At 47.7% G+C, this 19,422-nt stretch overlaps 1 protein-coding gene across 1 annotated transcript in view; it reads left to right on the top strand.

Moving 5' to 3' along the window:
• The window catches only part of LOC111964769 (slit homolog 3 protein-like), a 207,182-nt gene that overhangs the window by 144,704 nt on the left and 43,056 nt on the right, over window positions 1-19,422 (top strand). Inside the window, 9 exon segments of the mRNA XM_070444105.1 lie at window positions 4,171-4,242; window positions 6,789-6,952; window positions 7,739-7,883; window positions 11,672-11,715; window positions 11,718-11,742; window positions 12,222-12,293; window positions 14,482-14,553; window positions 16,553-16,692; window positions 18,137-18,304. Of these exon segments, the coding sequence (XP_070300206.1) occupies window positions 4,171-4,242; window positions 6,789-6,952; window positions 7,739-7,883; window positions 11,672-11,715; window positions 11,718-11,742; window positions 12,222-12,293; window positions 14,482-14,553; window positions 16,553-16,692; window positions 18,137-18,304 (902 nt within the window).

Below are 19,422 nucleotides of genomic sequence, written 5' to 3'. Positions count from 1 at the left end.
ACGACGGGGATAGAGGGGGAGAGAGGAAGAGGAAGCAGAGGGGCGAGAGAGAGCGGGCTGAGGGGAGAGAGTGTGAGAGAGAGGGAGAGAAGGAGAGAGATTGAAAGAGAGAGAGCAGGGAGAAAGAGGGATTAACGGCTGGGGCAGTGATCAGACTCCGCAGGCCCTGTGGACAACATGCGATAGCATCAACCTCATGAGCTGCTGGTAAAGACCCAGCTCCATCACTGCCTCCCTGGCTGGGGACAGAGAGAGAGGCCCTATACAGCACTACATTACACTGCACAACAGATTACATGTCCCCCCCTGTGACAGACAGACATGCCTGAGAGGCTAATGTCAGCTGTAACAGAGCAGCCCTTGGAATTTATCATATTTAGCCATAAAGCTGTTTTTTAACGTTCTCCTGTGAGATGTGCAGGTTAGTGGGGTTTAACTAGACAAAGACCTTGAAAAAGCTATTATGTGTGATTGACAAACTGACACTGTAGTCTACATACTGGAGAAGTTATGTCATGTCTGTGTGATTACTGTAATCGGGACAAATTGCACAGGGCCCCCAGTAAATCGGATCAATTGCGAATCGTATGGCTAAATGCCCTCTAGGACCGGACTGTGTTAAAAACGACCATGTTGAAACAGGGCCCCCAGTAAATCGGATCAATTGCGAATCGTATGGCTAAATGCCCTCTAGGACCGGACTGTGTTAAAAACGACCATGTTGAAATATGGATGTAGCTGAAAAAGGTTGGCCACTAACTCTTGAGTGGTTTCTGGTTCCTCGTTATCACGACAGCCAGCTCCTTGGAAAATCTCTCTCTGGGCCGGGGAGGGAGGGGAACGGGAGAGATAAGTGAGTGTTCTTCCTGGGCAGAGGCCATTTTCCCCTGTTGATGGTTCAATATTACAGGGTTTAACCAGGGCGTTGCTCCCTTAGTCCCAGCCAGACCCATCCCCGACCCATGCTCTTTCCTCTCTCTGTCTTTCCTCCTCTCTCATTCCCTTTTTCTCTCTCCTACTCTCTCTCTCTCTCTCTCTCGCTCATTCCCTCCCTCTCTCTCCTTCGTTCCCTCCTTCCCTCCACTGTGGCAAAAACCCAGCAGTAGTTCTAAGCCAGATGAGCCTCAGAGCCACAGTGGCCTTGACAAGTGGGATGGAGTTACTCTCCTCACTAGAAGTGCCAATTTGGTCAGCAATGACAAGGGTGATTCCGCCCCGTATATATAATTTAATTGTGGAATAACAATCATTTTCCATGCCATTTTGTTGCCTTTTCCCCCCTCGTTCTTAATAAAGTGTTCCCCCTGCTGATTGCTTCCAAAATAAATATGAAAACATCATTTAAAATTCCACAAGTATTTTATTTTAGGGGATTTTTTTCCCTTCACTTTTTTTCATGCAACCCTAGTTGCGAGCTTTGCTGTTGCCTTGATGGGAGTTTTCCACTGGTCGAATCAGAAATCTGAACACAGATATGTTGAACCACGCTGTGTTGTAGTCATATCCGTCTTCCTCCTCTCTCCTTTACGGGTTTGAATCAGCCTGTTACAGTGAGAGTTAATACATGGCAGGTATCAACATGGCGTCACAGCAGTGGCCGCTGCCTGGTGCTCCCACCGCTTTCCTTAAAACATGCATGAACTGTAAAAACCAGCAAGTCAGTCTCTTGTCCACTCCACTCTGAGGATCTGCTGCGATCGGCATTCTCTCTAGTCCCGCTTAAACCCCTTATTACCAGTAATAGTACAGTAAGACGCTGTAAAACAAGCCTCCTGCTCCGCCCTTTACCGTCGTCTCGTCGGCAGGATTCAGCACTTTCTGTTTCGAGCTACCGAGCCGATCCGGACCCATTAAAGTCCCACATTTAGAAATAGCAGGTGCACATTTACACTTCCCAGGGAGGTGGTGCAGAGGGGATGGGTGGAGGTGGAGAGGGTTATCTAGTGACGGAGGGGTGGGATGGCTAGATTACAAGATTAAGTCTGCTAAGTAGTACTATTCACAGTTACTGTTGCTGGATGGAGAGAAACGGAATTACTGCCGCCTCCCTCTTTCCCTCCGTCCGTCCGCATGCTGCTGCTGCTGATAATATCATCGTTGTGCTAAAGCTTATTACACGCTGTTGTGGACACGCCAGCACCAGCAGCATCCTATGGCCCACAGCACAAGCAGACAGGCAGGCAAGGGATGAGGTATGGATGAACAGTATGCTGTGAACAACAGGCATCATCCAGTACTCTGACAAGCATCTTTGTGTTGTTCAAACAAACCTGTTGCACCTGGGTGTATTCAATAGGAACCAAATGGGCAGGGACCTACCTGAATTTGTCCAGTAGAAACACTTGTTTGCTAATGAATACACCCCTTCTGGGTGAGTGAGAAGGGTACCACTGCTTCTGCTACTTAGCTACAGTGCATTTGGAAAGTATTCAGACCCCTTCACTATTTYCACATTTTGTTACGTTTAYAGCTTTATTCTAAAATTGATTACGTTTTAGAATACAATTTTCAAAGCAAAAACTGTTTTTTAGATTTTTTTGCAAATGTATCAAATAAAAAAATACTGAAATATTACATTTACATAACTATTCAAACCCTTTACTCAATCCTTTTTTGAAGCACGTTAGACAGCGATTGCAGCCTCGAGTCTTCTTGGGTATGACGCTACAAGCTTGGCACACCTGTATTTGGGAGTTTCTCCCATTCTTCTCTGCAGATCCTCTCAAGCTTTGACAGGTTGGATGCGGAGGACACTCAGAGACTTCTCCCGAAGCCACTCCTGCGTTGTCTTGGCTGTGTGCTTAGGGTTATTGTCCTGTTGAAAGGTGAACCTTCACCCCACTCTGAGGTCCTGAACGCTCTGGAGCAGGTTTTCATCAAGGATCTCTCTGTACTTAGCTCCGTTCATCTTTCCCTCGATCCTGACTAGTCTCCCAGTCCCTGCCACTGAAGAACATCCCCACAGCATGATGCTGCTACCACCATGCTTCACCGTAGGGATGGTGCCAGGTTACCTTCACATATGACGCTTGGCAGAGCAGAGAATCTTGTCTTTAGGTGCTTTTTGGCAAACTCCAAGCGGGCTGTCATGTGCATTTTACTGAGGAGTGGCTTCTGTCTTGCCACTCTACCTTAAAGGCCTGATTGGTGGAGTGCTGCAGAGATGGTTGTCCTTCTGGAAGGTTCTCCCATCTCCATAGAGAAACTCTGGAGCTCTGTCAGAGTGACCAGATTCTTGGTCACCTCCCTGACCAAGGCCCTTCTCCCMCGATTACTCAGTTTGGCTGGGCGGCCAGCTCTAGGAAGAGTCTTGGTGGTTCCAAACGGACCTTCAATGCTGCAGAACTTTTTTGGTACCTTTCTACAGACAATTCCTTTGACCTCATGGCTAGGTTTTTGCTCTGGCATGCACTGTCAACTGCGGGACCTTATATAGACAGGTGTGTACTTTTCCAAATCATGTCCAATCCATTTAATTTACCACAGGTGGACTCCAATCAAGTTGTATAAACATCTCAAGGGTGATCAATGGACACAGGTTGCACCTGAGCTCAATTTCAACTCTCATGGCAAAGGGTGTGAATACTTTTATTTGTAATAAATTTGAACAATTTTCGGGAAAARAACTGTTTTCACTTTGTCATTATGGGGTGTTGTGTGCAGATTGATGAGGAAAACAATTCATTTAATCCATTTTATAATAAGGCCGTAACGTCAACAAACTGCGGAAAAGGGAATGGGTCTGAATACTTTCCGAATGCTCTGTATATCACCTCTGGATACACTGTCACGCCCTGACCATAGAGAGCCCTTGTTTCTCTATGGTGTAGTAGGTCAGGGCGTGACTAGGGGGTATTCTAGTTTATAATTTCTATGTTGTGTTCTAGTTTATATTTTCTATGTTGGTGTTTTGTATGATTCCCAATTAGAGGCAGCTGGTAATCGTTGTCTCTACTTGGGGATCATATTTAAGTAGCTATAGTCTGTTTAGACTGTAGGCGGCTCGTTGTCCATTACTTGTGTTTTCTTTTTGTTCATTTCTTTAGATCAGTGTGTTACTTTCTTACTCCTATGACTTTTTCTCTACTTGTGAAACCCAATGACTGTCTTGTGTGGTTTGTGGCTATTGTTTCTAAATGTACTGTCGGTCTCTCTCGCCTTCTCTTGCAGCACCCTCAACAACAACAACATCACCCTCATCCCTCTGTCYAGCTTCAACCACATGCCCAAGCTGCGGACTCTGTGAGTATATGACGAGGATACCATTGGGTGTGTCCCAAATGCTACCTCATTCCCTATACAGTGCACAACTTTCGACCAGGGCCTTATGGCCATGGTCGAACGTAGTGCACTGTGTAGGGAATAGGGTGCCATTTGGGATGCARCCATTGTGAAATACCAGCAAGAGGCTGAGTGGAAACAGGATCCATCTCAGAAGATTATTATTCCACAATGAGTGGTTATCTCTCCGTTGTTTCATGCTTATAATCGTTCGAGCCCCGTTACCTCAACAAGGCACGGCTTCTTTAAGTTCACGAGTTCTGACTCCCTATAAAAACCCTGGGTCAAAGACATTGTTGTGTTCAAACCCTGGATCAACCCTGGGGCAACTCTGATGAGTGATTGGGCGGGTGGGGGGAGGGGCGTCTCCTTTCTAGGTTGTTTACCTAGAAACCCCTGGGGGGTCTGAGGGTGCAGACTTTGTATCTGTCTCTGTCCCCTGAGATCTGTGTTGTGCATGACTTTGTCACTGTACCCATTTCACTCACATTATCTCCCCAACCACAATCAATACAAATAATTGCATAGTGCTCTACCTTGCCGGGATGTTTCTCTTCTGCGGCTGACCTTGGTTATTAAGCAGTGGGCTCTGGGATACTTTGGTTATTATTACCATGCGGTGTGAGTGTTCCACTGCTGCACGATCCAAGGGGAGCATAAATAGTAAGGGGGTGTCCGCAGCAGACAGACATACATACAGACAGCCTGTGACGCTCGGGACCCATCTCAGACCCGCAATGTTTGTGACCCTGTGACCCTGCGGTGTCCTCCTCTCCAGACCCCAGCCTCCAGACTCCAGACTCCCCAGTAATCATCTCTTTTCCTGCCTGCTGCCTGGGCTCCTCGGGGGCCTGAGGTCTGGAGCTTAGAGCTGTCCGCTCTGCTACAAGCCCCATGGCTCAGCAGTCTCCCCATCCCTATCCCCTCGCCTCCTCCTCGCCTCCTCAGAATTGAATTTGCTGACGCTGGGATGGCCGGCCTTCTGCTCCCTGGCCAGTATTGAATTATCTGAGCCGAGGCTCCCCCTGCTTCCCCCTACCCCACCCGCCCCTACGTCCCTGGCTCCCAGTTCCTTTGTACTGCATTTTCTGGCTCTAATATCCCTGAGATCTCTGTATTGAATTTGCTGCTTGTAAAAACAACTTATTAAATCAAATGTTTAGAGATGTCTGTAATCCATTTAGGAGGGATGGGGGGGGGGGGGGGGGGGGGGGTGGAAAGGTGGGTGGCTCCAGGTTTCTGATGAAATAGCTTAGCTAACCTCCCCTCTGCCCTCTCTCTCTCTCGCTCTGTTTCTCTCTCTCTCTTTCTGTTTCTCTCCCCCACTCTCTTTTTACCAGCTTTGTCCAGCAGCCATTCAATTAGATCAAATGATATCACCCCATGGTGAGTTACCGTTCAATAACGGGACAAATAGAGAGTGAGGGCTCCTACTGCGAAAGGGGTAGTTACTCTAGTCATTTTCACAGTGTGTGTCTGTGTGGWTCACTGGGTGAGCTGAGGTGCCCTTTTGTGCAGGTTCTGAAGATGAACACCTAGCTCACCTCACTCCCACACTCACACACACACACACCGACACACAGCCGACCRACCGAGCGGTGGTGTATGAGCCCTATGCTCCGTCTCAGTGTGTAGCTCATCTCTCCATCCCTCCATCTCTCTAATCCCACTCGTGTGTAATTAATCCGGAACAACGGGTGGCTATAAACTGGGATATATAATGGGAAGAGCTCCATTAAAACTACTGCCCCACGCTGTTATCCTCAATGAGCAATTCCTGTCCCCTAACCGGATCGCACCCGTATTTCATTTGCCAGACTTTTTGAAAAGGATAAAGTCACTTTTTGATTTGCTGACATGACTCTTCCTCCTACCGCCAAGCCCCCCCCCCCCCCGMYCCCYCYSTTYCCTCTCCTTTCAGCTCCTCTCCAGTCGGTCACGTAATGACTGTTGAGAGATAGTGATTTAGCCCCTGTGTGTCCTGTTCTCTTCTGGAGAGCTGCCATATTGTTGAGGGAGACCTTGACGAAATGAAGGTGTTGGCTGAGAGAAAGGGCCCATTCTTGCGTCTGCAGATGGATTCACATTAGTCGCTTTTATGCGCCGGCTCTTGGATATGACAACCACAGCATCTCTGTCAAGGACGGAGGAGTCACAGAGTCATAAACACAGCAGGGCTGCCATGAGTAAATGAGAACTCCAAATGTTTTTGATCTGCTGGGCAGCCTCAGACCTAAGAAAAATGTCAATTTCATTGTCACGCTAAACACATTTGGGAGCATATATTGCGGTGAGTGGATTCTTCTACTCAGCCTTAGATGTGGTCATTTTTCTAACACGTTATGTTATGCCACTGGCCCTCTACTGTGTCTCTCTCTCCTCCCACCCTCTGCAGCCAACAACCTGCACTGACCACTGCTGTTCCCTCTCTCTCCGCTCCACCCTCTGCAGCCAACAACCTGCACTGACCACTGCTGTTCCCTCTCTCTCCGCTCCTCCCTTTGCAGGCGTCTGCACTCTAACAATCTGCACTGCGACTGCCACCTGTCCTGGCTGTCCGACTGGCTGCGGCAGAGGCATGGCCTGGCCCCCTTCACCCAGTGCATGGCCCCCGCCAGCATGAGGGGCCTCAACATCCCTGATGTCCAGAAGAAAGACTTCACCTGCACAGGTATGCACTAAACTAAATCACCATGACAACACACTGTACTAAAAACAGCACAAGAACTACTCGTGTTATCTCCAAAGGAACAGGGTCTTTTATAGTGCGGAGTGAAAAGCCAATGAATCAGTGGAATCGGTTGGTGGTCCTGTTTTAATTGACTCCAGGATGTAATTGGTAAAAGGGTTCACGGTTGGGCCTAATGAACAGCTCCCACCCCCTCCCTGCAGCCATTAATCAGCTGATGAATCTCCAGCAGGCAGCCGCAGCAGAAATACAGTCCTCCGCCTTAGAGGCAGCCCCGTAATTAACCTGCAAATAAAGACAATAACACAGCAGAGATGGAGAGAGAGAGAGAGAGAGAGAGAGAGAGAGAGAGAGAAGGAGGGAGAGAGAGAGACAAAGAGAGAGGGAAGATAGGGAGGGAGAGAAAGATGGATAGAGGCATACCCTGTGCTGGTGATTATCCCTGCTTTATTACAGCCAGCAATACACAGCTATTTTATGTCATTGACTTGTATCTCCTGCCCTTTATTTTTGATTTATGTTCCTTATTCTAGAGCTTTACTAAGCTGATTCAAAATGACACATGGGGTTTTAACTAAGCTTTTTATTCAATTTTGTATTAAAGTGTGCGTAATCTGCTCTCCCTCACTCTATCCTCTCCCTCCATATCTCTCTCTCTCTCTCTCTTTCTCTTTCTTTCCATCTTTCTCTCTCCCCCAACCCCCCTCTATATCACTCTCTCTCTCTTGCCCACCCCCCTCTCTCTTTCTCTCTCTCTCTTTCTCTCAGGCCCGGCTCAGGCAGAGCCTCGTACCTGTATTCCCCAGGCATCAGTATGTCCGATCTCCTGCACCTGTAACAACAACATTGTGGATTGTCGTCACAAGGGTCTGACTGAGATCCCTGCCAACCTGCCCGAGGGCATCGTAGAGATGTGAGTGTACTAGCTTTTTAACAAGTCACTACCACTTTTACTAATGTGTATCCCTCTCTGCCTCCCTTCATTGAAGGAAGCCTACACTCAGAACATTGTGTGGTTAACATTGTACAAAACGTCCTGTGTGTTTATTTCTTACCTCTGCTCCAGTAATGGAACAAACTCAATTAGCAACATCAGTTAACAGGCTCATTACTGCTGCTTGTTCAGGTGCATGGTGGCTCTGTTCTGTACTGAGACTGAGGCACATTCATCCTCTCCTACCCTCTGGGCTGACTGGCTGGATTGCTGGCTGACTGGCTGGATTGCTGGCTGACTGGCTGGATGGTGGTTAGTCCACTAAAGCATGGGTTCTCAAACCTTTTGGGGCCGGGGAACCCTTTTGTGTTAGCAAATTCATCAGGGACCCCCTCATAATCAGAACACAACTTGAGTGGAATAGCAATAGCCTACAAGGAGTTTTACTATGACGTCTGCAGTACATGGCTGGACGAACCAAGTCTCGGGCCCAGGGGAGGAACATAAAAAAAACCTGCCTCTTTGCATCGGAGAGGAAAATGTGCACTTTTCAAGCTCATTTTCCCATGAGGCAGAAATATATTTTGTTGTGACCAGCTTTAAAGCTAATATCCTGTAATTCTACAAATTTTGCCATGCGGGAAGAGAAAAACTTGGCCGTTTTAAAGCTTAAATTACAGTGCATTTGTGTAAAACGATATATATAAAAAATGGGGGGGGAATAGTATTGAGTTGAAGAAATTATAATTGGTGGAGTACTGTGGATACCGATATCCCTGTGAGCTGCCCAGGCCCATGTTGCCCAGGGTTAAGAACATGCATTGTAAAAGAATAATATCACATTGAATTGTATTACACACTTTTAACTTATTCCATGGATCCCATGGCCAATAGTCATGTAATCTGTTGTTGGTAATAAAAAAAAGAAAGAGATCTGGTCGCGAACCCCTGCAGTACCTCCGTGGGGGGAGAACCCCTGCAGTACCTCCGCGGGGGGAGAACCCCTGCAGTACCTCCGCGGGGGGAGAACCCCTGCAGTACCTCCGCGGGGGGAGAACCCCTGCAGTACCTCCGCGGGGGGAGAACCCCTGCAGTACCTCCGCGGGGGGAGAACCCCTGCAGTACCTCCGCGGGGGGAGACCCCTGCAGTACCTCCGCGGGGGGAGCACCCCTGCAGTACCTCCGCGGGGGGAGAACCCCTGCAGTACCTCCGCGGACCCACTTTGAGAACCGCTGCACTAAAGCCAACAGAGCAGCCCCACACAATTATCCCCCGAACAATGAGGGGCCAAATCAGACCTAATTAGAACTGTTCAAGGACGCTGGGCTTCATCTCCAGCACAGCGGAGGCCCCTGCACTCAGTCAGACACATAGGTGTACCCCTTCACCTCTGTATCTTCTCTCTGCCTGTCTCAGCTCAGGGATATGTGTCTGGAGCAGTGGGCAGCCCTGCAAAGCGGCTCAGACATTTCTCTGCACCCCACGTGGCCTGGTTAGGGGCTTCACTTACTGAGATAAAGTACAGCTTTTCTATGAACCGACCGCCCTTATTTYGGTCTGTGTGTGTGTGCGCGTGTGTGTCTGCGCTCGCGTGTGTCCACTGCGTCTTGCCATGCCACAGGCTGATTGGATTTCCGCTGTAGAGCGCGTCCATATATTCTCAGTCAGGTTATTTGATATACATATCGATTGCTCCGACTTTTGTTTGCAATGAAGAACAGGAACATTTTTCTGATATGTACAGCTTCTACGCCGCTGTTGTTATGCCAATAGTGTGTAACCTTTGCATAACAAATGGATACGTTAATGTAGGATACATTACTCCAGCGCTTACCTGAGCCAGAAACAATATTCTACTAATGAAATGATGTATTGTCAGGGCTTTACTGGGGTCATTTCTCTGAAAATTGTTTTCACGTTCCTCTGCCAGGTTAGAATTACTGTTACATCCACCGCACAGGAACAACAGCCAAAACAACCTCCACTCAATCTGTAGTTTAGGAATCAGAGGAAAAAGATCCCTCAGAGCAGAGCTCTACAATGTATGTCTTTCTAGAAAATGTTCTTGTTCCTGTTGAAATATAGATATATACAATTACTCTGGGTTAGGGTTGCAAAGCTACCGGTAATATAGCAAAGTTACCAGAATCTTCGGTAATGTTGGTAATTAACAGGTAATCTATGGAAATCTATGGTAACTTTGGTCATTTCTACTTGAATGACTTGTAAAAAATGTAKGCAGTATGCAGTATAGTATAATACTATATATGAATACATTTTTACAAGTTATTCAAGTAGAAATTACCAAAGTTACCATAGATTGCCACTATTAGTATACATTTTTTATATCTGTTTCCATATTGTCCATGAGTTTCTAGTGGATAGACTATATGGTTCAAGAGAAAATAGCCTAAATAATGAAAAAAGCATCTAATTAACAATTGTATTATTTTCAATTAACTCTGCAACCCTTCCAACTATGGTCTTTTTTCACAACTGCCACCATTTTACCCCGAAAACATTTACAACAAAGACATGTTGGATATAGTCAAATAAATAAACAAATAAATAAAATAAAATAAAGTTTTTAAATGTAAGGATATTTCATGCTCAAACCCTCATATTAAACATCAATGGCATTCACGAAGTTGATGGTTTCTATTTAGGATAATGCTTTTCAGCTTTGTCATTCTATTTTGCATTTTAAAATCATCATTCGATATATTTTACATGTGATAAGGCCACACAGAGGGCCAGAGATAATTACAGACACCTCCCACAGGGCACAACAGACGTCAATTCAACGTCTATTTCACAATGGTGCAACGTAATTTCATTGAAATGACATGGAAACAACGTTGATTCAACCAGTGTGTGCCCAGTGGGATAATCTGAAGTACCCAAAAAGGCACCTAGATGTCATCTGATAAAATTCCATATAGTCCTTGAAAGTTACCAAAATTCTGGTAGTTTACTGGTAAACTTGGAACGTTTCCAGTAATATACCCTCCCTTTGCAATCCTACTCTGGGAGATAGGGGTTTTGGGCTTGGACACTGCTCAGTGTGCTTATCCTCCTCCAGAGTCCTTTCCTCGCTAGGACCCCACTTGGACACACACACACACACACACACACACACACCACACACACACACACACACACCCACACACACACACACACACACACACACACACACACACACACACACACACACACACACTTACAAGTCTCCGAGTTCCTTTCCTCCACTAGGACCCAGGCCAGCAAGACAGGATGGATGGTGATTGAGTAAGGCAGGGGGAGAGGTTGGAATGGGACTGGGAGAGGGGTGGAGGGTGTGGGGGAGAGGAGGGCCTGGATGCTGCAGTACGTCCCATCACTCAGTGAGACGGATGACCCTGGCCCAGTAGCTCTGTGACTCTGGATCCCTGTCTGTCCATTGTACTGCCACCCAGCCCCTCCCCAGAGCCACACACCACCACAGCAGCACACCTCCATCCTCCATCTCTCGGACAACCACAGCCCACTGGGCCAGGAGGAAGAGGAGGAGGAAGAGGAAGAGGCCATGGACATTACACACATACACACACCACACACACAGACAGACACATACAGACCCACACAAACACACACACACTTTCTGCCATAAAATTCCGTCTGTATATGTAACTGTGAGCCCAGATAGTTGAGAATGTATATTTACCCCTAAAGTAACCTGCTGCTATTCTCTCTCTCTGCCCCCCCCCCCCACGCCCCCTCCCTTCAGTCGTCTGGAGCAGAACCTGATCAAAGACATTCCTGCTGGAGCCTTCTTCCATACAAGAAACTCAAGAGGATGTGAGTCTGTCAAACCAGGGGAGCGTTTTGGGATAACGCTCTCCACCTCCTTTATTTTTAGAAAGGACAAAGGCTTGAAACTGTATCTAACATGCAGACAGAGCGAGACATAGACCCACATACATACACATGAACGTGTCCAGCATTCTCTGCACGTTAAGCTCCAACTACACACACTGCTGTTCAATAATGCATACGGGACAGCGGTGGCAGGAAGACTGACATGCCCTTGCCACTCTCTCTCTCTCACGCACACACACACCACACACACACACACACACACACACACACACACACACACACACACACACACACACACACACACACACAAGCTCCTCCTGTTGCCCTTTTTAATGTATTCAGCCATGCATTTTGTTAGACATTTCTGGGACAATTGTCCTTTTCCATCACAATGTCTTTGCTCATGCATCCAATCCAATCTCTGCCTTTCTGTCTCTCTCTCGCCAATGTTCTTCCAGCGACCTGAGCAAGAATCAAATCTCTGATATCGCCGCCGATGCCTTCACTGGCTTACGCTCCCTGACTTCACTGTAAGTGAAACCCACCTGCATCTTAATACAAACACACACACACACACACACGCGCGCGACAACAGTGGAGAAATAATGAAAGACTTCTTCGGTCTTGCCGGCGTCCGGTAATTGCAAACAAGATAATTAAAGTCCGGTGGCGTGCGGCATGGCGCTTCTCCTTGACAGCTGACTCTAAGATGGCAGGACAGCCAGGTGGAGCAGGGGAAAGCAAATTAGGGCTGAGCATCTAACACAGTACAACACAGCGGCTTGGCATCTGCGACGGCGGGGACACAACGGACGCTTCCATTTAAATCACTGTGTCGATGTGACAGAGACACCAGCCGACGGCAGACACTCGGGCCCATGCATATTAATCCAGCCAATCAGCAGACACGACAGGGAATTCATCTTCCTCTGTCTGTGGGCGCGTCCCAAATGGCACCCTATTCCCTGCGTGGTGCCCTACAAAAACAGTGCACCGCATAGGGAGTAGGGTGTCATTTGGGACACGGCCTCTTCGTCTGGAGGCACGGCCTGGTGCCAATCACAGCGCCAGGCTGAAAGAGACTGAAGATTAATTTGCTCAGGGTGTCATTAAATATTATGTGCATGTCATGTACTGTCAGGCTGGGAATGGGAATGAAGGGGGAAACCTGATAGTACAGTACACATGTATTATACAAACACACACACAGTAAGTAAATCTACACTGAACAAAAATAAAAACGCAACATGCAACAATTTCAAAGATTTTACTGAGTTACAGTTCATATAAGGAAATCAGTCAATTGAAATAAATGCATTAGTCCCAAATCCATGGATTTCACATGACTGAGGGTTCAGATATACATCTGTTGGTCACAGATACCTTTTTTTTTWAAAGGTAGCGGCGTGGATCAGAAAACCAGTCAGTATCTGGGGTGACCACCATTTTCCGTCATGCAGTTTGACACATCTGCTTCACATTGAGTTGATCAGGCTGTTGATTGTGGCCTTGGAATGTTGTCCCACTCCTCTTCAATGGCTGTGCGAAGTTGCTGGATATTGGCGGGAACTGGAACATGCTGTCGTACACATCGATCCAGAGCATCCCAAATATGCTCAATGGGTGACATGCAGGCCATGGAAAAACTGGGACACTTTCAGCTTCCAGGAACTGTGTACAGATCCTTGTAACATGGGGCCGTGCATTATCATGCTGAAACATGAGRTGATGGCGGCGGATGAATGGCACTACAATCTATGTGCATTCAAATTGCCATTGATAAAATGCTATTGTTTTCGTTGTCCATAGCTTATGCCTGCCCATACCATAACCTCTCCGTCACCATGGTGCACTCTGTTCACAACGTTGACATCAGCAAACCGCTTGCCCACACGACGCCATRCATGTTGTCTGCCATCTGCCCGGTACAGTTTAAACCGGGATTCATCCATGAAGAGCACACTTCTCCAGCGTGCCGGTGGCCATCAAAGGTGAGCATTTGCAGACTGAAGTCGGTTACGATGCCGAACTGCAGTCAGGTCAAGACCCTGGTGAGGACGACAAGCATGCAGATGAGCTTTCCTGAGACGGTTTCTGACAGTTTGTGAAGAAATTATTTGGTTGTACAAACCCACAATTTCATCAGCCGCCCGGGTTACTGGTCTCAGACGATCCCGCAGGTGAAGAAGCCAGATGTGAGGATCCTGGTCTGCGGTTGTGAGGTCAGTTGGACGTACTGCCAAATTCTCTAAAACGAAATTGGAGGCAGCTTATGGTAGAAAAATGAACATTCAATTCTCTGGCAACAGCTCTGGTGGACATTCCTGCAGTCAGCATGCTGATTGCACGATCCCTCAAAACTTGGGACATCTGTGGCATTGTGTTGTGTGACAAAACTGCCCATTTTAGAGTGGCCTTTTATTATCCCGAGCACAAGGTGCACCTGTGTGATGATCATGCTGTTGAATCAGCTTCTTGATATGCCACACCTGTCAGGTGGATGGATTATCTTGGCAACGGAGAGATGCTCACTAACAGCAATGTACAGACATTTGTTCACAAAATTTGAGAAAAATAAGCTTTTTGTGTGTATGGAACATTTCTGGGATCTTTTATTTCGGCTCACGAAACATGTGACCACCACTTTATAAATGACACTCATATTTTTGTTCAGTATAAATGTATGTGTCTCTAGTATGAATGTATGTGTCTCTACAGGGTCCTGTACGGGAACAAGATAGCTGAGATTCCTAAGGGCCTGTTTGATGGGCTTGTCTCTCTTCAGCTACTGTAAGTACACATGTGTACTGTCCTATACTATGCTATACTGTACTATACTGTACTGAAGCTCTATGAATTGGTTGTAACGACCACAACTCTGTGTTTGTGTACCTTATTTTCCACCCTGTCGGCTTGTTCCTATATTTTCAGCTCATGTTCCTTCTAAGCCTTTTTTGTTGTTGCACATCCTATGCATGTACGTGCATGCGTTCCTAGTGTGTTTGTGCCTGTGTGGCACAAGCTAGTTCACTCTGGCAGAGGGTTACGATACAGATCGCCGTGGAAGAGCAATAGCAATAGTTCATAAAGCCAAGTCGAGCACAAGGAAGCCGAGAGTGTCGAACCTCGAAACCCTTTTAGAGTCTGAAACGGACCATTTGGGCCGGAGAGGGAGCGCCTCATGCAACATCATTAGCATTTAAATTGGACCTGATTACAAAGCAGATCTCTCACACCTAGTTATATTGATGTAGACATGGAAACATAGCTCAAACATAATGACTGTGTTTAATGGTCTAATTTAAGGAAATCTGCTGCTCTTTAATGCTGCTGACTGCTGGTGCTTGTTGAAACACACACGCAGACACACACACACACACACACTGTAATGATTTAGAAGATGGCGGGGGAATGAATTATGGAGATATGCAGGATGCTTGGGGTCTCGCCTCTCTCTTACTGGTATGTCAGCGAATCAGAGTCTCTCCAGTAAAGTGCACATCAGCGTATTACCCACACACAGACACACACACACACACACACACACACTAGCAGTACGGCACACTGACTGGTATGGCTCAGCGATTCACCCTGTCTTTCTTGTCATCGACGCTAATGATGTAAATGATCTACTACGTTGGGATAGGCCTGTTCTTTAACAAGTTAGTTTGAATTTTGAATAGAAACATGGGAAAAATCCATGGAAAATCTGCACTGTTTTTCTTTCATTCTTTCATCACTGCTCTTTTCCAGTTGGGTTTAAAATCCCTCCCAAATGTAATTAGTTCTCCCTGTGAGCAGCAGCCTAACGATGCGTGTGTTTGCTCTGCGACAAACCCTCATTAGAATGCCTCTCAATAATTGAACAAATGCTGCTCAACGTTAGTCAAATGTCAGGCAGGCTGAGAGGGAGAAAAAAAAGGAGAAAGAGAGAAAGAGATATACAGAGGGAGGGAGAGAGAGGAATGGAGGGGGGGAGGAGATGTGCAGAGGTTACTAGGCGAGCTAGTTATGGTAGAAATGCCACAGTAGAGCTGACACAACCAAGGCTGCCACCTAGCAACTTGGCTACATTAGCTAATGGACAGCATGGAGGGAAGGACAGCGGCATAGCTCTGCACATAGAAATATAAATACTAGAAAGGACATCCCCATTCAAGTCAATGCAATTCTAATTATATGGCTATGTCCAACCCTGCCCTAGACTTCCTGGTCTCCTTATGGTCTCTCTACCAGGCTACTATCTGTTCTAAAATAAGAGTCACTAACCAGTCACTGCTTCTTTCTTATGCTCTGACGGTTAAAGTTAAACCAATGAAATAATGGTGGCTATGGCTTTAGGAATGAATGTGTCTCTGACAGTGTATCTGTGTCCTAGGGAAAAGGGAGTTGTTGTGGTTACTGGGATAATGTGGTACTGACCAGAGAGGAGTGAGCAGCACACTTCTGTCCCAGATCAGTGCTGTGTCCCTCAGGCTGCATCCCAAATGGCACCATATTCCCTTCATAGTGCACTACTTTTGACCAGAGCCCTATGAGCTCTCCCCATGGGCCCTGGTCAAAGGTAGTGCATAGGGTGCCATTTGGGATGCACCCTCCGTCTGACCTCTGAGACACAAGCCACCCAAGCCTTAATAATCCACTGCCTGGATCCCCTACGACAGGTGTAACATTAGGTCCTGACACCGCATGTGGATCTGTGACCTATTTTGTTTTCGTCCCAAATGCCTCCCTACTAAGTGCAATGTAAAGGGAATTGGGTGCCGTCATGTTTGTCTCTTTCCTTCAGGCTACTGAACGCCAACAAGATCAACTGTCTGAGGGTGAACACCTTCCAGGACCTGCAGAGCCTCAACCTGCTGTCTCTGTACGACAACAAGCTGCAGACCATCAGCAAGGGCCTGTTCGCCCCGCTCCGCTCCATCAAGACTCCTGTGATAGCCCCGCTCTATCAGGACATGAGAATTCACACACACACGCCCCGCTCTATCTGACACTGTGAGTAGCCAAACACACACGCCCGCTCTATCAGCGACACTAGAGGTCACACACACACGCCCCCGCTCTATCAGGACACTGAGAAGTCACACACACACGCCCCGCTCTATCAGGACACTGAGAAGTCACACACCACACAGCCCCGCCTCATCAGGACACTGAGAATTCACAACACACGCCCCGTCTATCAGGACACTGAGAATTCACACAACACCACACCCCGCTCATCAGGACACTGAGAATTCACAACACACACGCCCCGCCTCTATCAGGACACTGAGAAGTCACCACACACAACCCGCTCTATCAGACACTGAGAATTCACACACACACACCCCGCTCTATCAGGACACTGAGAATTCACACACACACGCCCCGCCTATCAGGACACTGAAAGTCACACCACAAACCCCGCTCTATCAGGACACTGAGAAGTCACACACACAAACCCGCTCTATCAGGACACTGAGAAGTCACACCACACACGCCCCGCTCTATCAGGACACGGAAAGTCCACACACACACGCCCCGCTCTATCAGGACACTGAGAAATCACACACACACCACACACCCGCTCTATTCAGGACACTGAGTATAGTCACCCCCCCGCTCTATCAGGACACTAAGAATTCACACACACCCCTCTATCAGGACACTGAGTAGTCACCCCCCCCCCCCCCCTCTATCAGAACTGTGAGTAGCCACACAACACACAAACCCCACTTTCAGACCACTTGAGTATCAACACTGACAGGATTCAACCCAGCGCAAATTAACGACCTGCACGCAGCCATAGATGTTGAATCCCAGCCTTAGCATGGTAGTCTGCGCACACACACACATACATACACACACACACACACAGGGTTTCTCTTCAGCTTATATTTCAGAGAAAACCAAGATATATGACGTTGGATAATATCAGAGAGATGTCTATTTTGGAAGGTCGTTTTTCTGTTCATTTGACAATTATTTCAGGCCGCTGGAAGCCACAGTGTTACTTATCTGGAGTATATTACTTTGTCGTGTTATAGCGCGTGACACATATTTTTCTCATGCAATAAAAGACACGTGCAAATATTTGTCATCCATACAAAGACATTTTCTCATGTATATAAAGGAGCCATTAATGACATGTTATGATGGTAACTGTACGTGATATATTTCTCACACACTTGTGAGCCATTTCAGTCATCCCACTCTGTCTCTCAATCTCACTTTTTCTCTCGTTCCCTCCCACCCTCCCTATTTATCTCGCTCTCTCTCCTTCCCTCTTTCTCTCGTACCCCCCTCGCTCTGTCTCTACCGTTCGCTCCCTCCCTCCCTCCCTCCGTCCACCCCGCCATTTCTCTCTCTCTCTCTGATCATCTCACCTCCAGCCACCTGGCTCAGAACCCTTTCATGTGTGACTGCCATCTCAAGTGGCTGGCTGACTACCTGTTTGACAACCCCATTGAGACCAGCGGAGCCCGCTGCAGCCACCCCCGTCGCCTGGCCAACAAACGCATCAGCCAGGTCAAGGGAAAGAAGTTCCGTTGCACAGGTAGGCTTCTGCGCACACACGTAGACCCACAAGCAACAAGCATTACCATTCCTTGCGAGTACAGTGCATATCCGTGAACTCCTTTCAATTAACAGAGCAACCGGCCACCTTCTACCGGCCTGGCAACAGTTTGACAGACAGCCACTCCACTCCATCCAACACTGTAGCTAGTACGAAAAGTGGCGTGTCTCTCCAACAGTCGTGCTACGCCCGTCTGTCTCCACCCGCTCCTGCTCTGCTCTCCTGAGGCATCTGATCTAATGCATTGTGACGTGCCGATGGCTCCGCCCACAATCCCTCATAATCACGTGTGGCTTGATTTACACGGCGAAGGCTGTGCCGCTGCAACTAGAGTCAGACATGGAGCCCAGACTAGAGACACATTCCTACACTGCCCTCTCTCTCTCTCTCGCCCTCTCTCTCTCTCCCTCCATCTCTCTTTCTCTCTCTGTCACTCTCTCTCTCCCTCTTTCTCACTCTCTCTCTCTCTCGCCCTCTCTCTCTCTCTCCTTCCACCTCTCTTTCTATCTCTGTCACCCTCGCTCTTTGTCTCTCTTTTCTCTCTCTTTCTCACCGTCTATTTGTGTCCTGTGAACCATGTCATTGTGGAGAGAGAGAGAGAGGGGAGAGAGAGAGAGAGAGCTGTGCGGCACCCTCTGGCCTGGAGCAGTTATACTTGGAACCTGCCGGGTTTAGAGTGGTTCATAGCCGAAAAGAGGAAGGCCTGAGGCTGGAGTGTCTGTATCGGTGTGTATTGCAAGCTCACCCATCACACCCATTCTTGCTTCTTAGGTGGGGTGTCGGGACAGGATGGGGCCCCATGGGGCCCCACAGATACATGCCCCTCCGGGGAGAGGAGGAGAGGAGCGGACAGGGGGGGTTAAGGCAGCTCCACTCCTCTGGCACTGTGCATCCACACACACACACTGTGCAGCCACTGTTGCTTTCCTTTGATATTAACCCTGGGTTCTCCTAATTACAGGCTGGGCAAATTCAATATAGCAACACAATAACAAGCACAGCGGGAACACCGATAAACTGTGGTCGCACTGTGTGTGTGTCTCTCTCAGACAGAAGCCTGGTGTGGGTACAACGTGTGTGTGTGTGTGTGTGTGTGT

The sequence above is a fragment of the Salvelinus sp. IW2-2015 genome, linkage group LG6.1 (genome assembly GCF_002910315.2).
Source record: "Salvelinus sp. IW2-2015 linkage group LG6.1, ASM291031v2, whole genome shotgun sequence".
Classification (NCBI taxonomy): Eukaryota; Metazoa; Chordata; class Actinopteri; order Salmoniformes; family Salmonidae; genus Salvelinus; species Salvelinus sp. IW2-2015.
This window is presented reverse-complemented; position numbering and strand designations above follow the sequence as displayed.